Genomic DNA, 24,831 nt, shown 5'->3' with positions numbered 1-24,831 from the left:
TGGTTGATTAGGGGAATAAATATATGGGGGGGGGGGGGGGGGGGGCACTAGCTGCGTAGGTGCGTTGAGCGCTTTGAACCATTTTTGACACAGAATGATGAAGCGCCAGATTAGGAGCAACATGAACGTGCATAGCTGTCGTTCGGAGGGAGGAGCTACAGCAGGTAGAGCGTTGGGAAAACAGAAACTCTCAACTGCAGATTAAAGGAGGCAAAAAGAAGCGTGCGTACAACAAATATGAACTGGAATTTATTGTTTCTCTACATTCAGCTCAGACATCGTTCAGTCTACACAAAGCTTAATTCACAGCTCTAATTTCCCTTTATCTGCCTAAAAAATGTACATCTAATGCTCTAGCTCATTTTCCTATAAAGTATCTGAATATCTGATTAAATTACTATTCTATTCTACCACACAAAGCTTAGAGACAAGGGTTTGTTGTAACTTTGACATGAAGCAGACTGTTAGCATTCAACTGGGGAGCAGAGATGTACAGGAAAAGGCGGCAGTAGAAAAGTTCAATTGCAAGGTGCTGATATTCACTTCTGGGAAACTTCATCCAACTTGGGCTCTGAGAAAACAAAGCAGAGCATGTTGGATTATGTAGAAACCTTCACATTTTCAAGTTCAGATCAAACTATAGAGATGGTCTAAGAAATACGTCAGACTACAATATCAGCATGAGTCAAATAGAGCGAAGAATGAATGTTAGGTTTGCATTACAAGCTGCTCTATCTGTTTAATGCAGCAAAACAATAAGCAAGCTGTGACAACACTGCCAACACTAAACAATACTCAAAACAGCGGCCAGTGCATTGTGCATCATACATGTCATATTCTGATAGTTTGGTTTGTAGCAGCAGTCACATCGTGAGCATTTGGTCTTACATTTTCTCAAGGTTTCATCACAGACCACGATTTTGGATTGACAACCAAAGATTTTACCAAATGTTTTCCATGATTGTAATCTTTTGCCACAGATAGCCTTCAAATGCAAAGTTTAAAAGGGGCCTTAAGGTCATGCTAAATGGCAAAGGGATATGGCGGATCACTGAAGGTAAATATCAAGAAAACTTCGATCCACAAGCCTTCAGCATGAATTGTTTTTTAGATGTTTTAACAGTAGGAATCATAAACCGATACATAATCAAGTAGTGCCATTTACAGGGCAACCGATTGTTGTAATAGTTGACTAGTAGTTGATAATTTTGACTCACCTGTAAATTTGAACACTGGGAAAGATGTGAGGTCTCCACCACCATAGAGTCTCTGAAGCTTTGCTATCTCCTCTCCCAAGGCCTTTTCATACTCAGGACCTGCATCAACTAACCCCCCAGTAGCCCTGCAAGGGAGCACATGATCAATTATCAGCAAAGTACCATTTTCCCAAGAGTTTTTTCACGCTATGGGCAGGACATTAATCTGTGCTAATCTCATCAGATTGTTTCAGTAATTGTGATGGACCAAAACTAAGGCTAATGCATTCATTCATTTTAGTTAAGTAGCTGAAATTGTTATTTACAATGCATGAACTGGAAGACATGTTCTTTCATCATCATGAGTAGACACTTATTTTTACACAGACCTACATACTAGGGATGGGCATTTTAAAAGAGATTTCCTTGTTCGATCATCGGGAAAATGTACAATCAAACTATTGATTTATAGGCATACTAGGTAATTCTGGAGACTGTTGACAAATCAGTGAAAATGTCTTATTTTTGTTCAACACACACAGTAAGGTCAGATAGCAGATTGTGAGGAGATATTCACTGATTGACAAAGTGATTTGTCAACAAACATTCTCCAGAATTTCCTAGTATGCCCGTTATTATTATTTTTTTTACATATTAAAAATTGTCTACAGAAAATCCAAAATAAAGCATGTTTTTACCATCAACTGTATAAAAGGTTATTATCAATACTTCTAGTCAACAAACAATCCATTAAGACAAGGCAGTTTAAGTTAAACATTTAAAAATAAAATATGCAGCGCTAGTAGAAGCTTGAGGCAATGAGCCGACACCACGGCACTGTTAAACACAATTAAGCCTTGTAAAATGCGGCCATAGAATGTACAGTCAAGCCCGAAATTATTCATACCCCTGGCAAATTTTGACTTGAAGTTACTTTTATTCAACCCGGACACTTTTTCTTGATTGGAAATTATAACAGGCTTCTCCCAGAAGATAAGACGATGTACAAGAGTCATCATTGTGGAAGAAAAGTTATTTTATTTACATTTGAACAAAAAGTGGCATGTCAAAAATTATTCTCAATAAATCAATAGAAAAGCCCTTATTGGCTAGTACAGGAATCAAACGCTAATATAATTGCTGGACAGCTTTTTTGCATCCACTGGTATTTTTGAGCTCCAACTCTTTCAGTTTGGAGGGTCTCACTGCCATCACCTTGATCTTTAGCTCCCTCCACATATTGTGAATTGGATTCAAGTCAGGACTCTGGCTGGGCCACTGTAAAACGTTAATGTGAAATAACCATTTCTTCACCACTTTTTCTGTGTGTTTTGGGTTTTTGTCGTGTTATTAAAAAAATACAAGAAGTTCTGCATGGTGGGAAATCTCAGAGGACGTGGTCAGGAGCCAAAGGTTACACCTTTACTGGCCAGGAAGATAGTGAGAGGTGAACAATAATCCTAGGATCACCACCAAGGCCATCCTGGTTAGTCTTGGCTCTGCTGGAGACAACCTCTCATTGCAAACAATCCAACGGACACTACACACTGCTGGGTTCCTTGGACGCAGAAAAAGGAGGATGCCACTTCTCCATATAAAAAAGGCACACAAGCCCTCTTGGCCTTTGCAAATGCTCATCTGGACAAAGAAGAAGACTTCTGGTCTTCTGTTTTATGGTAAGATGAAACTAAATTGAATTGTTTGGCCACAATGATGTATCCTTCATTTGGCATGAAAAAGGAGAAGCCTTCATCCCTAAAGGTACGAACACGCGCCGCGCGAATCGCAGGTTCCGCACCGCGTGATCATATTGTGTCCGCCGCCCGACCAGAGTAGCCTTCTCTACTCTGAGGATATGCTGGTGTTGGTGCTTACCGGTGCTGAGGGTACCAGTCTGCTGTGCTGATGGTGCTTTACCCAAGCTAACCGGTGCTAACTTGGTTCATAAAGCAAATCAGACACATAGGCTATTCACAGAACGTATGGGAGCAAACTGTGACTATTATGTTTTCATCCATCTTAATTTCCTCTGTCCGTTGTCCCGAAGCAACGGACAGAGGATGTCGGGAGGAGGTCAACGCTGATTGGCTATCGCGGCGCGGCCGGCGGCAAAAAGTTCAATATTTTCAACTTCTGCGGAGGCCGCGCCACCTTAGCCGCGCGGCGCGAACCGCTCGCCGCTGGCTGCCCATTCGCGAGAAATACATTGACTTGATATGTAAACTCGCTGCGCGGCGGAGTGCAGTGTGTTCGCACCTTAAGAACACCATCCCCACTGTCAAACATGGTGGTGGGAACCTAATGCTTTGGGGGATGTGTTTCAGCCAATGGACCAGGGAACCTAATCACAGTAAACGGCACCATGAAAAAAGAGCAATACATCAATACTTGGCCTTGGGCACCAGTGGACATTTCAGCAGGACAACGACAGCAGGCGTGTCCAAAAACAATATTTTGGACACGCCACTTCAAATGTAAATAAAAGATGAAAAATATTATTTTCCACAATGATGCCTCTTGTACAACGTCTTATTATCTTCTGGGATAAGCCCGTGTCATTTACAATTAAGTAAAAACTTGCTGGTTGAATAAAAGTATTTATTTAGTGTTTAAGTCAAACTTTGCCAGGGGTATAAATCATTTCGGGCATGACTGTATATGGGCACAGGGGTGCAACTATCCACTTTCTGGGGGGTATGCAGACACTTAGCAGGGGGGAAAACCAGCTTGTTGATAAAACTTTTTTTTTTAAGTGAATGAGAGAGAAAAGGCATTAAATAAGACAGAAAATAACTTAGAGCCTCAAATCTATCGCACCAAATTCCCTTACAATAAACTATTGAGATTGTGGCAAACAGGATTTTCATTAGCATTGCTACACAACCATCAATCAAACACATATATCTCTGTTTCTCGATCTCTTTTACACACACACACACACACACACACACACCTCAGTTGTGCACTGGAACGGTGGAAAATATGATAATACGCGCTCTGCGTAACCTGCGTATAGGGAGCGGCGGCCCTGGCAGTGCCACAGACTGATCGTCGCCATGCCGCATAAATGCAATAATTCATTCAAAATAAGAACCCAGACCAAGTATATAGTAGATGAATGAAAATACGTATGAAAAAAAGTAAAATTTCTGTATTATGAATATTTGTTTTGATTGGCCTTATGGAATTTTCTAATATTTTGAGATGCTCGATTTCTGGTTCTCATGAGCTGTGAGCCGGAATCCTGTAAATTTAAACATAAAAAATGCCTTAAGTATATCACTATATGTCTAATAGGGGGAACGGGGTAATTTGTCACACGGGTTGGTTGTCACAATCGTTATATCTCGGAACCAGAAGGCGCTGTCTGTGAAATGTTGGTATGTAAATATTCAAAATTGGGATCAGAGGTCACCTACATAGTCTTCCTTGGAGTTAGACTGCTGAATTTGAGGTGAGATGACTGTTTTTCATGTCAAATTGAAAATATTTAGCTCCTCAGTATTTTTCTTCTAGGCTTTTACACAATGGGTTTATAACAAAACACTTGTTACCCATACCAAGTGTGAAGGGTAAACTATAGTTTAGATTGTGGTTAGCAAGCTAATTAGTTGTCAGATGGTTGTTGGCCTTGATGCTAGCAAGAAATTCAAGTTGGGGTTGGTCGTCACATTTTTTGGGGGGTTGGTTGTCAAATGTTATCTCAAGGCTGCAGCCAGAAAAGGAACCCAATAACAAAAGAAATCGTCAAGCTGTATCCTCACTGACACCCCAGAGAAGGAAAAAATAGAGCAGGAAAAGGCAGCTAGCATGCGAAAGAAAAGAGGGCAACAAAATCAAAACAACCCAGTGCATCCCAAACTAGACCAGCTGCCAAGGCTACAGTAAGTTATGTAGGCCTATTTGTCAACTTGACAATGCAATTAAACTTTCAAATTTAGTTCTACTTTCTTGCCTTCTTTTTAAGATTATTCCCATTAAGATAACATTGTGACAAACAACCCCATAGTGTTTGACAACCGGCCCCTTGATGGGGTTGGTTGTCACAATGTGTAAGGGTGTCTTTGATGATTAATTTCTTCTTTATTACAATAAGATAGAAAAAGTGAGGGGTACACATTTCAAGCCAACACCTTAAGCTTCAATTTAATGTAGGAATGACTATTGAAAGATGTTTAGGTGATGAGCAATTCTCACTAGAGTAAAAAGTGTGCCTACTTACCCTTTTCTCCCCTATATCTAGAATATATGGAACTTTCACTTTTTGAATTAAATTAGGGTAAGGCTTTATATTAAGTAGACACTCATCAGCATTAATTGATGCTTAACTAATGCTCAGTTCATCCTGAGTTAATATAGGACTCATGTAAGACTCATGGCGGACTCAGACATGAATGAATGGTTACTCCATCAGTAACTAATCAGAAGTCAGTCTTAATTACAGACTGAGTCTTTAATGATAATTGCTTACCTAAGACATCTATTACAGATTAACTCAGACATGTTTCTTAAAATGTATTAATACTATTAATTAATGAATTACCATCACTGAAAACCGTGAATTTGAAGTCCCATACATTAATTAATAGCTATGTGTCCCGCTAAGTAAAGTCACAACATTATGATATATTACCTAACGATGAACTAAGACGGTTTAAGAGCATTATTTCACTTTAATATATTAGCATGGAAAACCATGTCAATTAATGGTTAGTTAAGTGTCATGTGCCCCGCTAAGTAAAGTCACAACATTATAATATTTTTGCAAATCATTACCTAAGGATTAACTCAGACGGTTTAAGAGCATGATTTCTCTTTCAGACTGTGGTGACAAATATACAATCAGTACAAAACTGTTATAATATACAGGTCTGCATTCCCGTACGCTACTATATTCATTTCATTGAAGACCATCATTTGGGATTTTAACAGTTTTATTGTATTCAAAGTAGTTTCTACCAAACGTTAACAATTTCTGTTTAATGAACATACACAAAAAAGATACAATAATATCAAGCAATCTTCATTTACTAGCTTGAATGCTGCTAATCTGCAATTGCTGATTGATACACAATTGTGTTCCTGTCAACTTTCATCTTGTTGTAGGGATCTCATTTGGCAGAGCCACCCTTGACAAGCCCAAGGACCTTGTAGTAATGCTCGATCAACTTTTCAGGAGATTTTACTGAAAGAAAGGAACAAAAAGTGTGTAAACATCATCAAAAAATGTATCACAAATTAACTTTACAAACACTTTTATCTAACTTTCCATAATAATTACTAGCACTATTCTGAAAGTCATTACAGAAGGGTTTGTTCATATGTTAATTGTCTGATCAGTGATACAATTTCTTCTTGCTACATGCTGAAAAGGCAACACAATTTTTGATAGTATTTGTTTATGATAAAATGAAAAAAAATAACCTTTATCCATATTCTGTTTTGTAAAAACTTTGAACACATACGTTGTAAAAAAAAAGAGAAAACAATTCTCACATGATTAGTTCGATATTGCCAAATTTGCATATTTATTCAAACATTTCTGAAAAATTGTAATTTGAAAAATAATTTTTTTAATGTTAGTAATCAACTGGCAAAGTTTCATGATGACATCTATAAGTAAAAAATATTACCCTATTCACCTGCAGTGTGACCTCCATTACACTTATCCTATACTTTGAGAGGGGATAACCACTAAAAACAAAAGCTACCAATATAAAAGGGTTATCACATCAAAACCTCTTCTTGGGATGTATAGGATAAAAAAAAATCACAACTAGAATTTGCCCACCCAGATTTTAGCCTACCAATAATAAGAGACATTTTGGGACTTGGCCCATGGACTATAACGTAAAATGCTAGCTTGTTATCCAAACGGCTAACGTTACTCCAGTCCAGGCAAACAAAACCATTAAGCTAACATGACGTTAGCTTAATGTAGACGTAGGCTACCTTTTTAAGAATGCTTTCTAACATGTCACCGCTAACTTTACTTCATGCAATAAAAATCATACACTCAACAAAAATATAAACGCAACACTTTTGTTTTTGCTCCCATTTTTCATGAGATGGACTTAAAGATCTAAAATTCATTCCAGATACACAATTGTACCATTTCTCTCAAACATTGTTCACAAATCTGTCTAAATGTGTGATAGTGAGCACTTCTGCTTTGCTGAGATAATCCATCCCACCTCACAGGTGTGCCACATCAAGATGCTGATCTGACATCATGATTAGTGCACAGGTGTGCCTTAGACTGTCCACAATAAAAGGCCACCCTGAAATGTGCAGTTTTGTCTCACAGCAAAATGCCACAGATGCCACAAGCATTGAGGGAGCGTGCAATTGGCATGCTGACAGCAGGAATGTCAACCAGATCTGTTGCTCGTGCATTGAATGTTCATTTCTCCACCATAAGCCGTCTCCAGCAACTTCGCACAGCCATTGAAGAGGAGTGGACCAACATTCCACAGGCCACAATTGACAATCTGATAAACTCTATGCGAAGAAGATGTGTTGCACTGCATGAGGCAAATGGTGGTCACACCAGATACTGACTGGTTCTGAGTCCCCAGACCCCCAATAAAGCAAAAAAATGCACATTTCAGAGTGGCCTTTTATTGTGGACAGTCTAAGGCACACCTGTGCACTAATCATGATGTCAGATCAGCATCTTGATGTGGCACACCTGTGAGGTGGGATGGATTATCTCAGCAAAGCAGAAGTGCTCACTATCACACATTTAGACAGATTTGTGAACAATGTTTGAGAGAAATGGTACAATTGTGTATCTGGAATGAATTTTAGATCTTTCAGTCCATCTCATGAAAAATGGGAGCAAAAACAAAAGTGTTGCAGTTTATATTTTTGTTGAGTGTAAGAACAATATTGAGCCGGTAGTTTGCAATTAGTTTGCTAACCTCTTTTTGTTGTCCGCCTGTCCATTTCGGCCCGTTAACACGGTGTTCGTCTCCTTGTACATTGTGGCTTCTGTCCATTGGTTTTCTTCGACGTCTTCACGGCCCATTGGTTATATATAGAGGATTGAGGTGCTCCTCTCAACTTCACGTGCAGCTCTGGAGGATCTTGCACCTCCCCTTGTCAAATGTTCTATATAGAGATAGAGTGGTTGCTGTTCCGTGCATTTTAACCTTATTTAAAATGTGGAGAATACTTAAACCCCCATACATTTTTTTTCAGCTTGGTAAAAAATAGACTAATTCAATGTGGGTTGCCAGATCTGTCTAGTAACATCCTGTATTTAGTGAGAAAAAACACGACTGAAACATTTACAAAAACAAATATATCATTAATGAAATAAAAATCTGTGTTCTGAGAAAAGGTTGAATTGAATGGGTTGATGAGACTATATTAGCCGCCTACTTGTCACATCAATAGGCCTATCAGTAATTTAATTAGCCTATTTATTCCTAAAAAATAAAGCCTATCCTATGTATAAGGCTAACTGAAATTGATTAATCAGAAATACAATATTTGAAGAAACCAACATTAATATGTCTTCTAAATTTCAAAAGGCCAAATAATGTGGTGAGTGTAAAAGTTTAGTTAACACATTTTTACTTATTTCTAACCAATAGACCTGGCAACTTCCGAGCCTTGGAAAGGTGCTTGTGCTGGTGCACAGCTGAACAAATCTTATTTCATAACATTTCCTCATCTAAACAACTTAATCATTTGAAGAACAATAATGAATTTTACAAAATGTATTACTTTTGGTTATTAAGAAGTCCACCAGGAAGGCTTCTGCAAAGCTTTTGGTTCCAGAAAAATTTGTTATCCATGCTACCATATTAAAGTGAAATCATGCTCTTAACCCGTCTTAGTTCATCGTTAGGTAATGATCTATAAATATATCATAATGTTGTGACTTTACTTAGCGGGACACATAGCTATTAATTAATGTATGGGACTTCAAATTCACGGTTTTCAGTGATGGTAATTAATAGTATTAATACATTTTAAGAAACATGTCTGAGTTAATCTGTAATAGATGTCTTAGGTAAGCAATTATCATTAAAGACTCAGTCTGTAATTAAGACTGACTTCTGATTAGTTACTGATGGAGTAACCATTCATTCATGGCTGAGTCCTCCATGAGTCTTAAGGCCAGGACACACCGGCCCGATAATCGCTGGCGTAGAGTTTCGAGGGGACGGAGACACGAATCTGTTTGGTGTGTGCCGTGAAATCGGTCGTAGTTGATGTCGTCGGGCTTCTTTTGAGCCGATTGATTATGTTCAATCGGCGGCGGACAGTCTTTCAGTTTGAGCAATTTGATTTATGGAGGGCTAGCGAATCAGTGAAGCCCGGAAGTGAACAGCTAACAACAGTTAGCCATCGTTTAGATACCTAAATTAGATATAAAAAAGAGCTTTTCCATGATATTCTAATAATATGAGTTTCACCTGTAAGTGTGGGGTGAGTACCAATGTCCTGAATAGAAACTCCCCTGAATAAACAGGCATAGCTGTGGACAAACCAAGAGTAGAGTGCCCACGCAGACTCTCAGGTGGCTGCAGGCCACGACTTATAAGCCAAAGCAATCACCTCCACAACCCAGTGTGAGAGTTGTTGCTTCATGACAGGTTTCCCTCTATGGAGATTAGCCCAGGAGACGAAGAGCTGATCGTCCTGAAACACCCCGTCCTAGCCACATAATGAGCAAAGCAAAGATTGGACATATTGCATGCGCCTGCGGCTCGCAAGGTTGGGCAGCGAAAGCCACAGGCACAAAGGCCGGATTAGTCTTTAAAGTAATTCTCACATCCTACAAACTGAGCGCATGCAAGAATGCACTGCAAGAACAGTCCTAACTTTCTAATTATTCAAATGGTGGACATTTGAGCCCCTCTAGAACCACTGGTTGCAAATATCAATGGCTGCCAAATACACGTGAACTGTGGAGAAGACTTTTCATTTGTAAATCAGGCTGTCTGGCCAAAATCCTCACACTGCTCTGCCTGGTAGGCTGTGAGCAGTGTGAGGAGAGGACATTCAGCGCTCTGGCTGAAAGGGTCATCGCCTTGTATGGCTTTTCAGTCGAGGCTGACTGAAAACGTAACGACTTGGACGGCAGCGTGTCTCCTGGAAGACACTGTTGACACGAGTCGAGGGATGAGGCACCGAGTCAGGGCTCCTGCACGGGCAGTCCTCCCAGGAATACGCAACCCAGCAAGCAGTTTGGCGAAGATGGGGAAGTGTTGTTTAGCCACACTCTCAGCCAGGGACAATTTAGGCCCTGGCGGTCTCCGTCACAACAGCAGGCCAGGGGATAGCCAGCCTGAGCTTGTGTGCGCTTGCACACGTCCAGAATGGCTAAGCTGGGGGAAAGAGAAGCTGGTGAGCTGCCCTCATATCCAACCTGACAGGCGGTGGGGGCCTCAGTCATCACAGCCCAACCGGTAAAAACGTCTTCCCCATAGTCCCAATTCAAGGACATCTTCCTGGAAGGAACCGGAGCTAGGTCAACTGGGATTCGCACAGCTGTCAGCTTGTTGGCCACCGGTGAGGAGATATGAGTCCTGCTAGTCTGCTTCTCTGTGAACGCCGCAGTGTTGGCGTGTTCCGGCTCGAGCAGACTTGCCGTGTGTCCTTGCTCTATATATTTTTGCTGCATCGACAGGGGCAAACCCCAGAGACTCCGGTACCTCCTCTGGTGTGAGAGTTTGGTCACCATCTCCAGCAGGCTGCTGAGCAAGCAGGGAGATGCTAGAATGAGCTGTTGTGATAGTCGAGAAGGGGACAGGAGAGTAGCTGGAATGTTAATGCCCGGCAGTTTTCGAGCCTCCATGGTGGGGCGTCCTGATGGTGCAAACCAAACCATGGAAAGCACCAAATTCAAATCTGATATCACAACTCTAGACAACCTATTTTTGACCAAATCATGTGATGGTACGACCATCTGAGAAAGTAGCTTGCATCAGTGCTGCTAGTGAAAAAGTAATTCTAGAGCCCTTGATATATTTTACCGTTTGTGTTCTGTGTTGTGTCTCCTGTATGTTTAGTTAGTCTGTAACTTTGTGTTGCTGCTGATGCCTACCTGAACAGGTCTCTCTTGTAAATGAGACCCTGGGTCTCAATGAGATTTTACCTGTATAAATAAAGGTTAATAAAATAAATATAACCAAAGGATCGAGTCCAAAGCTCAGCTATCGCTCGACAGAGGAAGCTAACAAGATCCACCTGTGGCCAGTTAAGCTAGACAACTTTGAAAATTAGATAAGCTCCAGTGAGAAGAGGTGTTTGAATGGGCCGTGTTAACCACATCAGGTATATAAGGAGGGGCAGTGGTGTGCACAGAGGGGTGCAGGGGGTGACCCGCCCCTGCCATTCTAGTTGAGTTGCAAAAACCCTTTTTTTAAATCTTTATTCAAACCAGTGTATTTAACATGTCATCCAACGGGACTTCCACACTTGCCCTAAGGTCATACAAGGGGCATTTAGGCAATAGGGGCACCCAAGTAGGATATAAGCCCCTGCCTAGGAGAAGACACTGGCCTACCTGACGCAGCTGCACACGTTCACCACCATCAGGATTGGTGTAATGAGATAAATCTACTGGGGGCTCCCGCAGGTGCGCATCAGAGTGAGACATTTGAAACGAAAATTAGGTTAGAGAACCTCTGCTTTTCCGGATTAATTGAATTTCCCAAGCTAAAATAATGACAGAGCCCAGTAAGGTATTTGAAATTACCTGCTAAGAAACCAAGAAATTGAAACCATAACCTGCTTGGTGGAGGTAGAGAGACTTACTGGCTTTTCGTTGAGTACTCGCGTATAGAGTCCAAGAAGACCTTCTGAATTGGGTCCATTTGAGCTGAGAGGCACAGGGAGACATTTGTTATTTTTCACAGAAAAAAAGAAGGACCATGTGTTGGATATCATCGGCAGGCCTTGCTAGAACACATACATAACAATCAATCCTGTTTTAATCGTAACCCTCATGCTCAGAACACCTCTGTGAGTGATAGACAGGGAAGCCTAAGGGCTCAGACAGAAAGGAACGAGTGTAAGGTCAGGTCAGTTAACAGGTTGCTGAGACAGGTCATGCTTGGCAACACTTTTTACAGAATTGCTTTAGGATAGGGGTTGCCAAATATCTAGTCAAACATAACATTTAACAGAAAAGTGCACACACAGCAACCAGAGTACAATATCACCAAGTGCTTTTAACACGAAAGAAAGAAAAGTTTACATTTATAAAATATCTATTAACAAAATACACCCAATATTTGGATAACACGTGAAGGGTTCAACTACTTATTAATTTCATCATGTAACTTCCAAATACATCGGATAAGTAAACAGAAAGGAGGAGGAGGAAAGAATTTTAACAAAACATAACAAACAAGATGACTGGTGATGCCTGAAACCTTAACTTTCTCCATAAGTGTAAACAGTACCTTTAACATATTCTTTAGTGTTTTAAAATCGCTAATAAATAAAATCAAGCAGAACAGATTCTATAATATAACAATACACCAGAGAATGGCAGTGCTGAGGATTACTTTCATGTCGGAACATCTTTGTAAAAAAGAGTGGCAATAAAACCATGGGTCTTGTAACCAAAGAAAACATTTGTTATTTCTACTAGACAAAAAGATATGAGTAAAATGTGAGAAGAACAGTTAAGATTGAGTTATGCAGGAAAGTGGAAAGGAATGGTAGAAAACAAAAATAATTGCAGAGCGCAGGCAGACATTAGTAAGTGAAAAAAAAGTTGAAGTGTCCATAACTAAAGCATGCTAAAAATCATGCAAAATGCTGTGCAGTTAATTCATGCATAATATAGACTGAAGCAGCACAGACACATTAGACAATAAGTTGAACTATAGCTACATGAAAGGAAGATATTGTGTCAGTGTTAAAATGCATCAGTTAACATTAAGGGGCTATCAGAAACAAGCTGTGCAAGGCAAGAACAAAAAGGTGTGTTTGTGATGTCCAGTATCTTTACAGTTTATCCTTACAAATATTTATCACAAACGACTACTGTGTTTTCATAGAGAGATGGTGGTGAAAAACGACTGCTGGTAGACTGCAGGGTCCACAGAGAAAAGAGGGGGGTTGTGAGGGAGGAGGGTGGGGGGGGTTGTGTGTACCCTCAGATGGTTCAACTGGTTCAGCTGGGGCATCTGCCTGCAGTTCCTCTCCTGCAGCTTCAGCAAGAACTGGAGCAGGGTCCACCAGCTCCTCTGTGCTCTCCACCGGGACAGAAGCTTCAGCTACAGTGTCAGCAGCCGCTTCAACCACATGTTCTGGGGCAGCTTCTACAGGGGAAACTTCAGGTGCAGCTTCCACAACCGGTGTAGCTTCAGCTGAGGCTTCAGGAGCCACTTCGGCAGGGGGATCTGCCTCAACTACTGGTGCAGCTTCTGCGACAACTTCAGCTACTGGTGCAGCTTCTGCGACAACTTCAGCTACTGGTGCAGCTTCTGCGACAACTTCAGCTACTGGTGCAGCTTCTGCGACAACTTCAGCTACTGGTGCAGCTTCTGCGACAACTTCTGTTACTGGTGCAGCTTCAGCTTCTGCGACAACTTCTGTTATTGGTGCAGGTTCAGCTTCTGCCACAGCTTCAACTACTGGTGCAGCTTCTGCGACAACTTCAGCTACTGGTGCAGCTTCTGTTACTGGCGCAGCTTCTGCCACAACTTCAGCTAATGGTGCAGCTTCTGCCACAACTTCAGCTACTGGTGCAGCTTCTGCGACAGCCTCTACAACCGGTGCAGCTTCTGCCACAGCTTCAACTACTGGTGCAGCTTCGGCCACAGCTTCAACTACTGGTGCAGCTTCTGCCACAGCTTCAACTACTGGTGCAGCTTCTGCCACAGCTTCAACTACTGGTGCAGCTTCGGCCACAGCTTCAACTACTGGTGCAGCTTCAACTACTGGTGCAGCTTCGGCCACAGCTTCAACCACCGGTGCAGCTTCGGCCACAGCTTCAACTACCGGTGCAGCTTCGGCCACAGCTTCAACTACCGGTGCAGCTTCGGCCACAGCTTCAGTTGCTGCTGGTTTAGCCGCCGCAGCTTCTGCTGCAGCAGCAGCAGCTGCTGCTGGAGTAACGTCCGTCTTGGGTGACGCATATGACTTGTGCTGGACAAGTTTCTCTAGATCAAAGTATGTTTTAGCCTGGTCTTTTTCTATGATGAAGGAGGAGGGCAAGCAGACAAGACAAATTATTTTTGTACGTATATAGTGGACAGAAAATCCCCAAATATATGTGGTCTATGTACCAGTTTACAAGAAAATAAATAAATAAATGCAAGGGAAAAACTATCAAACCTATTTATTTTCCAAAGGGATACAGCAAATGTATTATAGAAAAGCTTGAAGAAATATCTTTACAAAATGAAAAAGTGTAACCGCAAGTATAGCACAATGAGATAAATGTGATATTATAATCAAAAGGGCCTAAAAACGCATTCATTTCTGCTAATGGGGCAGTGAAATAAACTTTACATGTAGAAGGAAAACCAAATGCTACAAAACATCAGTTTGCGAGAGCAGCTGGTCCGGTTAGGAACATATTAAATTAAATAGGCTTTTTATTGACATGACTGCTGCCTTACACTGCAGCCATGACCAGCTTCTACAGCAGTGCACCAAACTAAATAATGTCAAACTCAAAGCTCCAGCTTTAAACTGGGTAATTTTGTTATGGTTACATGGTTTCTGCATAATATTAAAAAACATTTATTTATTACCATATGGTCGACACAAACACATAAAAAATGCCTGTAGGCCTCAGGCCAATACATAACCAAAGTTCATCAGTTCTTCAGAAACACACAAGTGGGGGGACATTTTTTTTAGAAGTTATGTAAAGATGCTCCAACTCTAAGATTTGATTGATTGTTGCAGTAAATAAATTCAGTCTACAGTTTATTTGCATTGATTGAAGCCCGACTTGTTTCATCTATAAACAGAAGGCTGTTCCATAGAGGGCGCTAAAATAAGTAGGGCTTAAGGTCCAACACCTGACTTAAATGAGCGTAACAAATCAGTACAGGCTAAAGCGGATCCATCAGATCAATTCAAGCTCATGTGGTCACACTAATTTGAAACGGGATCATATAGTCAAGATAACTGCATGTGCACACTACTTTTAAGCAGCCCAACAGGTTGAACATGGACCATAATCAGTTTCTGCCTCAAACGTCTGTGTTTCCCTCACATCGCATGAAGAGTGTGTTAGGGACTTCCCAACTACGAGTGAGTCCTCCCCCTCCCGTCTCCAATTTTCTGCACGTGTGCATAAGACGCCAGTCTTTCCTCTTTTCACAGAAAAAAAAAGTCAGTTTGAGTGTTATCGTGGTACCTCATGCACCATGTTTAAGGGTGTATTCACACAGGGAAAGTCCGCTAGTTCACTTTCTTTGGTCCAGAAGAAATAGAGTTTAGATTTGTTTTGTTTGGTGTGGTCCACTTTCATGTTGCCCCTTTTGTAAGTGAACCAGCATTACGAAGCAAAACCACACATGACCTGAGGTCATTCATTCATTGGACAGACATTCTGGGGTGGAGAGAAACAGGAAGAATGAAGTAAAAACTGCAAAATATATCATTGATATAATATGGGGTTAAAAATAATAAAAATGTCTACATCTAGCCTATAAATAAAGAAGAAAAAAATCAAATTATTTTTGTTTCATATGGTTATAACATGTAGCCCTATGACAATGCCATGTTATGTGGCTTGTAGTCTACGATGTGAAACATCATTTTTATTGTATTTTTGCTGCTGGACGTGCAGCTCACAAGAAGAATAGGCTCATGCCGACACTCGGCTGATGTAGCTGTGTATCAGCTGGGTGTCAGTTTGGCGCAGTTCAGCTCCAAACTGACACAGGGATAGTATTGACGGTCCCGTACATGGGAAGCAAAATAAAAACACACACTTCTTGCGCAGCGTGAACCTGTTGCCACTGTGCGGGAGATGCTCCCCTCTCCTTTATCTGATCGCTGAACACATTCAGCATTTTTACGCGTCCTCTCGATCAAATGTCATATATTGTTCTGGGCTCCAGGTCAAACCACAACTAATCTTCCTAACAATGGCGACAACAACACTTTCCCATAATGTGAAGCTGACGGCAATTTATTAAAAAAGAAAAGGCACAGGGCTTCCTGCATTTGGGTCGGATCGATTCTGGACATATTTACACCACAAACGAACTGCAGCAGAGTGCGTTTGGAAGCACATCAAGACCTCCTCTTCAGCTGGGTCTCGGAGCGCTCGTTTGGTCCGCCCCCGAGTGCGATTGCTGTATTCACACCTGCCTGAAAGATGCACACCGAAGGCGGAAGAGCACCTGGGTTCGTTTCAACCGAACTAAACACGGCATATGTGAATACACCCTAAAGGTACGAACACACTGACCTTGGTTGGCCGCGCGTATCGCAGGTTCCGTGCCGCGTGATCATATTGGGTAGGGCTGCTCGATTATGGCAAACATGATAATCACGATTATTTTGATTGATATTGTAATCACGGTTATTAAAGACGATTATTCATTGTAGGGATGCACAAATGAAAATTCAGCCAATTCTTTCAACATTACATAAACAAAACTCCCAATTGTGCTCCTCAAACATAGCCTACAACTAAAAAGCCACACAAAATAAATAATCAGTAAAACCTTCGAAACTAAGAGTAAAATTAATATTTTACTAGGGATGTGATTGTGAACCACTCATTGATTTGTACTTCGACTTATAAGAGGAGGTAGGCTATGAATCTACAAAAAGAGACTTATTGCCTTCTTTTTTTTGCAGTGCACGTTGAGTTGCTGTAAAAAAAACTACACCACAGCTGACACCGTAATGTTCAGACTTCAGAATTTAAATCAAAAATTAGACGCTTTATTTAAACGAAGTCCATGCTTAGGTGCTGGTTGTAACTTTTCGTCTGTAGACTGAAACTAACGGAGGGGGTGCATCTCACTGTATATTTGCTCTTGTCGCGCTCGCGCAGATAGTTTGCCGACATGGCACAATATATTCAGGCTCGAGAAATGCAATCAGAAAGCGGAAGCCTTTCCCCTCAACAACAGGGCAGCTGTGGCTACTCTCGTAGTTTACCACCACCGGTATGACTGAGTGTGAACGAATTGAACCAGGAAATGTAAAGCGTCTTTGAGTGCCTAGGCAATAAAGCGCTATATAAAACCTATCAATTATTATTATTATTAACATCCTGGACGAGCGTTTTAACTTCATGCTGAATAAACAATTGCACTGGAATCGCTGAAAGCGACAGTGTTCGGGCGGGGGCGGGGCGGAGCGCAGGTGGAGACAGAAGGGTGCGCTGCATTTACAACAAATGACCCGGCGTGCCGCACAATAACCGTTTTATTACGATTATCTTGTTTTCATGATTGAGGGAAGCCAAAATTGTAACCGAAATCGAAATTCAATTAATCGCCCAGCCCTAATATTGGGTCATATTGTGTCCGCCGCCCGACCAGAGTAGCCTTCTCCTACTTTGGGGATATACTGGCGCTGGTGCTAACCGGTGCCGAGAGCACCAGTCACGCTCAGGTAGGTTGTTGTACGTTTTCCTTATATGGTTATGACATTGTGGCTAATAATCAAATCCCCTATGTAGAACATTAATGGGATTTTTACTTCCTGAACAGCACTGTAGAGCTCTATAGAAAAAAAACGACACCTTACATGGTGATGTGTTCATGTGCTGTTGGTGAAAATGAGAATTTGGCGGAGATAGATCATGGTGATTAGTTCAATGTGATCTCGTAAAATGTAATGTAGGAGAGAAACTAAAATAAAAAGGCTAAAGCTGCTGCTGAAGTAGTACATAGAAGAAACATGTTTTACAAGATGGTAATACCGTGTAACAGGGTATAATTTGAGGATGATTTAAAAGGGATAAAAATTGGATGACGCCCAACCGTATAGTCTGTTTTGTTTAATATGTAAATAAATATTCCTTTCTAAATTATTTAACGTCATTGACTCATTGCTTATCAATAAGTAGTTCATAAACCTTAGTTTGACTAATTTATTACTGAACCCGGCCTCACACGCCATGCCGTCACACTCTGCGCCAGCTGACCACCACAAGTAAATTCTCCACCTGTGGGAAACACTGCACATGCCATATGATTAAACACGCATGTAAATCTATACGTTATCATTGTGTCATATTTAAAAAGGATTTATTAAGGTTTTTATTACCATAACCTAAATCTTTTGAATGAGTGGTTTATAAAGTCAAATAATGTGGCAACAATTCGGCAATTAACGGTGTTTGTGATAAAATCATTGCTTTACCCTCTGATCAGTGTCACGGGAACTGTGGTTAAACCTGACATTTAAGCCTGCCCCCGACCAGGGGCCTCTACGAATAGTCCAATCTCCTAACCTATAAGCCTCCTTTCCTATGCCTTAACCCCAAACGTCATCGGGGTTAAGGAGAGATGAATAGGTGCTTCCTATCGAACATAGGAAAAGACAGCACTGTTTCAAATGAATTCGATTCCACTTTTCCTAGATGTCATTGCACGACGGTGAGTATTGCTGACGTGAGTCTCTAGCCTGAAACTACCCTATTTTCCGAAAATGGACTACAACAAGCGCTCGTTTGATCCATGCGTTCTTTTCATATTGATTTTAAATCAGGTTGTCGCCAACAGAGTGAGAATCACTTAGATCGGACTTGGCCAAGGGGAATATTTAAGGCCACTTGAAGCCCAATTCACATGTGAAAAAAAAGAGGCTACACTTTGTTGATGTTGAAATTAACTGCCCCCAGTAATCTTCATTAAATGTGAAGTTGGCATTTTTTTTTTTTTTTAAGATATTTTTTGGGGCATTTTTATGCTTTATTTGACAGTGCAGAGAGACAGAGGTGAAATGGGGCAGAGAGGGGAGTGACATGCAGAGAACGACCGCGGGTGGGAATCGAACCCGGGTCTGCTGCTGGGCCCGGCCCGGGAGGGGGACGCCTTACCGACTGAGCTAAAGGCGACCCCGCATTTTATTTTCTTATAGTGTAAATGTATGTGCTACGAAAATAACTATTATGATGTTGCTCTTTTATGAGTTCTTTATTATCTTTATGGGGGGGGGGGGGGTATTTTGTTTAAGCCGTTTTAAATCTTCCTCTCTTCTCTTCTGTTTTACCTCTCGTTCGTATTCGTGTAGAGTCGGTAAACTCCGTCAGTGGCTTGTTGCTTTCAATATTGCCGCCGTAAAGGATTATGGGATACCACCATCTCCTTTCCTGTCACATAGGTTGGTCCGGAGTAACCTATGCTAAAGGAGGGTTAAAGGATGAATCGAGGCTCCTTTCCTAAGCATTTTGAGAATTCGAACCTCCTATCCGCCGAGTACTTCCGGGTCATCTCGATAGGAAAGGAAATTTCCTATGCAAAATAGAGGGCCTATCCGAAAAGTCCAATCTCCTAACCTATAAGCCTCCTTTCCTATGCCTTAACCCCTAAACGTCATCGGGGTTAAGGAGAGATGAAAGGCGCTTCCTATCGAACATAGGAAAGGACAGCGCTGTTTCAAATGAATTCGACTCCACTTTTCCTAACCGACGTCATTGCGCGACGGCGAGTATTGCTGACGTGAGTCTAGCGTGAAACTACACTATTCTCCGAAAATGGACTACAACCAGCGCTCGTTTGATCCATGCGTTCTTTTCATATTGATTTTAATCAGGTTTCAACATCAACACTTATGTTGATGTTGAAATGAACTGCCCCCAGTAACTTCATTAAATGTGAAGTTGGTATTTTATTTTCTTATGGTGTAAATTATGTGCTACGAAAATAACTATTATGATGTTGGTCTTTTATGAGTTCTTTATTATCTTAATGGGGTAGAGGGGGGGGGGTATTTTGTTTTAGCCGAGTTAAATGTTCCTCTCTTCTCTTCTCCTCTCTTCTGTTTTAGGCCTACCTCTTGTTCGTATTCGTGTAGAGTCGGTAAACTCCGGCGGTGGCCTGTTGCTTTAAATTTTGCCGCCGTAAAGGATTATGGGATACCACTATCTCCTTTCCTTTAGCATAGGTTGGTCAGGAGTAACCTATGCTAAAGGAGGGTTAAAGGATGAATCGAGGCTCCTTTCCTATGCCTTTCCTAAGCATTTTGGGAATTCGGATCACCTATCCGCCGAGTACTTCCGGTTCATCTCGATAGGAAAGGAAATTTCCTATGCAAAAAAAAGTTTTCGGATAGGCCCAGAGAATCTGTCGAGGCCCCAGGTGTGATTCCCTGCATAAGTTGCCATGGTGACTGAGCTTGAACTATCTAGAGCTTGCTTCATGGAACCGAATTCCTGAAAATGAGTCAGAAAAACCCAGCTAAAGCCTGGCTTATTTGGTAATGTCGCTTTATGGAACAGCCTTCAGAATCTCAGTTCATTTGTAAATGAGCTGGTAAGAGCTCAGCCACATGTTGTGACAACAGCAGACACTTTCTGAAACCTACCCGATGTGTTTTTCTTCACTGACGACGACTTCTTGGAACCCCCAGATTTAGTGCTGAAGGCTGCAGCTACAGGTTTTCTACTCAGAGTACTCCAGCTCTCAGCCTGCAAACACTGACAAAAAAAAACACACACACACACACCTTCTAATGAAGCATTTATAATATGTAAAATACATAAGCCTAAATAATTACAAGTAATAATACAAAAACAGTTACATTTGTCTAACCGCTTAAGTTTCTCAGATATCATGAACCCTGTTAGGTGACAATTGAACATAGAAGCAGATACGGCAACATACAAGATGCAATTACTAAATAATACATTACCTTGAAAAAATGAACTGCCTTAATACAATACAATAACATGGTCAAAGAGTTATTGATAACCCTAACCCCCTCTGGGATCAATGAAGTGTTTCTGATTGTGATGATGACCTCTAGTTGTAATACAGGGATTTACAGAAGCTGGTTCAGACGAAACCACAATTGAGCTCAAACCTCAACTTCTGAAGACACACCCTGCGTTTCAATACCCGTTCAACATGCCCTCGTTCACTTTCCCTAGGCACTTGCCCTTGAGGGAATCCCCGCCGCCATCATGAGTGTCGTTCCAATTGTCTGGAAACTGAAGTGAACTTGGTGATATAGACCCTTGGAGGGCTAAGTGATCGAGTGAACATCCATGATCACTCCGAGGTGGATATCACCCACAGTGCATTGCAGTTAGTCTTCTTATCCTTTTATTTTCCGGTAGACTGTATGCTTTTAGGGACATCGCGGCCATCCACAGGACAAATGTATATATAAATATATTCCAAAACGCCTCAATTAGCCTATCCTATTTCCATAGGAAAAATCCAGTGAATGTATTGCAGTTTACACATTGCTGCTATAACACCGATGGCTGCCAATTATAGGACTATTTAAAACAAATGTTTTTGGTTGAAACTAACATAAATAAGAAAATACGTCGGAGCCAACAATTTACATGTGTAAGTAACAATATCTTGATAATCTGAATTACCATGTCAAAATTCAATGTTTGTTATGCTATGGAAATGGCTTTCTGCAATATAGGCTATAGCAGAATGTTATAATTCTGTATTATTTGCATTCAGAACTACCTATGTATGGGTTCCATTTAAATCCCCCGCCCACTCTCCCTCCAAGTTCCCTCCGTGCAACGTATGCTGTTACGTCATACCAAGGGCTGAGGGTAAATGAACGAGGGGAAGTGCAACTACTAATGGAATGCAGCTACAGTAGTGGGGTTTAAGGGCCCACTCACACTAGGGCCGTTTGCGTGTTCCGTGCTGCAGGAATATTCAGCACGATTCCCCCCCTCCCCACTCCCCCCGCTGGCCCGTGGTCACACTGCTCGTGGCCTGGGCACGATTGCACCTTGCCTACGTCACCGTGCGTGTTTAGGATTTGGAGCGTAGTCTACTTGTAGGCTATACGACTGTTTGTGAATATTTTCATCCGGCCAAATTTGCATCATATATTCCACTTCCACATTAGAGCAACGAGAATCCTTAAGCTATTGTTTTTTTTAAAAAATGTAGCCTTGACGTAATAGGTCGCGGTGGACAGTCTCATATTTGTGCAGCACGCTGTTTATTATTAATATAACGGCCCGTCATCAGACCATACGTACCGGATGGTTTTATACACATCGATCGCTCCATCAAGTAATCCAAGTCAGAACTTTTTGTATGGTCAGAGATCTTTATTTTAAGTGTCTTTATAAAATAGCTACTGTTTCCTTATCACCGGGCAGCGGAGTCCCGTTGTGTGTTGTTTTGTGTTCGTCTCCACCGCCATGTGTAAAGGCAGTATTATGACAGCTGACGGGAGGGAAAAGAAAAAAAAATCATCTGACGAACGTGAGTAAACACGAAAACCTTTTTTCTTTGCTTTCTGCGCTCACCTATTTATCTCTCTCCCTCTTTTATTAGCCCACACCTAGGCCTACACACACGTTAATTCTCACACATTTTATGTAGCTACAAGTCCTAGTGGTGGGCAATTCTGGTGCCGACTAGTAAGGCAGCGGACGTTAACGGACTATGCATCCTTAATAAATTCACGTAAGGAACGTCGCCTGTGCGCTTGCTTGTGCGCGTGTCATCTCATTTGCATATGTACTTTGGCCACGGCACACCTCTCCCAAGTGTGCCGTGGCCAAGGGGCTGTTCCGTGCTGGAATACGGATGGCGTGGTCACACTAGCCAAACGTTCTAGACTTTAGTATGCAAATGAGCTTGGGCACAGGGCCGCGGCCCTAGTGTGAGTGGCCCCTAAGCAACCATGTGATTTGTTCCAGACAAAACAAACAGCTGCTAAACTAATGACAGCAAGACACCCCCCAAGACTGGGATCCAGTCAAAAGGGGAAAATGTCCCCAGTTTTTTAAGAATGCCCTTATATTTTTACTACGCTACTTAAAGGTGCAGTGTGTAATATGACATCATCAAGAAAGTTCTACAAAGTTCTAGAATGCAACGCTCCCTGGGTAACCCCGCCCCTTTCGAATAATAACAGAAGCTACAGTGGCCTTCAAGGAAAAGAACAATTCTACATTTTAAACAATGCACCTGATGACATTCCAACTATGACACTTTCAAGATGGCGGCACTAGGCCTTGGTCCAAAGTATGCAGAAATATGGACATATATGAGACCCTTTCTAAGGGAAAAAATAATAATAAAAAAAAAATGTTTTAGCTATTATGCACTAAATTAAATGTACTTATGGATATTATAATTACTTTCTACAAAATCTGCTAGGAAATAAAACCCAAAATTCTACACACTGCAGGTTTAAGCCAATTTTGATGAGTCTTAAATTCAAACGTCTTATATTATGAAACTTAAATCTTTGACGGTCTTTGGCAGTCCTCTTAAACATTTAGATGTTCTATTGAACAAGAGTACATGCTGAACAACACTAGTGCTCCAGCTGCCCATCCCACCATTCCTCATATACTGACAGACATTTACCCTTAAGCAGGGCTACCAACTCAAAGTCACTGGCACGTACTTTGGACAATAACATTTTGTTTTCCCCATATGTAGACAATTTATTTTTATAAATGCACTGTATTGGAAATAGATGTCCTGTCCATCATTTATCAACCATTCGAAGGTTCATTGTGTAGTTGTACAGCAGGAGTTAAGTCTTGATTTCTCGACTAGTAGCCTGTCAGTGTGATGTAAGAAAATATTTATTCCAGACACATGCAAATGAAACACTTCCAACATGAAGGCTATGCTACAACTGACTCGTCACTGGCCAAGCCTCATTACATTTGAACAAACATGTCAATACTCATACAACCTATCCTCATATGCAAATAACCCCCATGTCGAACCACGCTGGAGTCCCAAAGTCACAGACTGGTTAGCTTCAGCGGCTAGGCCTATGTGAATGCTTCAAGCCTGCCCTATTGAGGCCTGGAGTCATAGCCTACCTAAAACACGACAATAAGTAGTTCAAGATTGTGCGTCAAGATTTAGATTTAAGTAAGTTCACAAATAAATGTGTTCATTTTTAAGAAGGTGCTCGCTTCAGAGACAGACTAGGTTATTGTGCAGCCATGGGGTTAGCTCAAAGAGGACACAGACAGACGGTTGGTAACCAAGTCCACAGCGCCAGTATTTACTTTTTAATAATGGCACGAACACAAGTAATAGATCTAAATGTATGGTTGTGTGGTGTTACCAATTGTTATTGCATTACCTTGACACAGCCAAGTCGTCCTATCCTCAGCAAGGAAGCCGCCATCTTTCTTTATGCTACAGTCTGATGGGAATCAATAAACAAACAACAATGAAGTTAATCAAAACAATTAGAGACAATTATAAAATAACAAACATCTACCTTTATACAAGCTAACTTAGTTGTATTAGCATCGTGTCAAAAAACAAACCCTAAAATAAGCGAAAAATCCACACAACCTGTCTGCAAAAGATGATAAAAAGCAAGCAGCCTGAAGTGCAGGTTAACGTTTGGTATTAAACTTGGATTATAGCTGTTCACCTTTGATGAATAAAGCTACTCTAGGCTTCTCTGGTCAGTGCTCCAGATGCAGCTGGCAGTAGCATGTATAACATGGCTCAGACCAAGTATACCCTCTTTTATGTAA

General features: G+C 41.3%; 1 protein-coding gene across 2 annotated transcripts; it reads right to left on the bottom strand.

Moving 5' to 3' along the window:
• Positions 1-241: 241 nt before the first annotated feature.
• Positions 242-24,825, bottom strand: LOC307258593 (uncharacterized protein). 2 transcript variants are annotated; one of them, XM_080038202.1, is made up of 7 exons: positions 24,726-24,825; positions 24,426-24,488; positions 20,685-20,796; positions 13,322-14,365; positions 11,973-12,036; positions 1,218-1,342; positions 242-571 (listed from the first exon to the last, which is right to left on the bottom strand). In XM_080038202.1, exons 2-7 carry the CDS (start codon positions 24,468-24,470, stop codon positions 540-542), a joined length of 1,422 nt encoding a protein of 473 aa, XP_079894328.1. In that variant the 5' UTR covers positions 24,471-24,488; positions 24,726-24,825; the 3' UTR covers positions 242-539. The 2 variants fall into 2 exon arrangements, with proteins under 2 accessions (XP_079894328.1, XP_079894329.1); XM_080038203.1 differs by having other exon boundaries at positions 24,644-24,771.
• Between the last annotated feature and the right edge of the window lie 6 nt (positions 24,826-24,831).

Source organism: Ammodytes marinus (assembly GCF_949987685.1).
Source record: "Ammodytes marinus genome assembly, chromosome: 12".
Classification (NCBI taxonomy): Eukaryota; Metazoa; Chordata; class Actinopteri; order Uranoscopiformes; family Ammodytidae; genus Ammodytes; species Ammodytes marinus.
This window is presented reverse-complemented; position numbering and strand designations above follow the sequence as displayed.

Coding starts and splice junctions, on each gene's coding strand:
- LOC307258593 (XM_080038202.1), bottom strand. CDS start 24,470: ATGGCGGCTTCCTTGCTGAGGATAGGACGACTTGGCTGTGTCAAG. Junction 20,797..24,425: donor GACGACTTGGCTGTGTCAAG/GTAATGCAATAA, acceptor TTTTTTTGTCAG/TGTTTGCAGGCTGAGAGCTG. Junction 12,037..13,321: donor ACCAGTTGAACCATCTGAGG/GTACACACAACC, acceptor TGTGCCTCTCAG/CTCAAATGGACCCAATTCAG.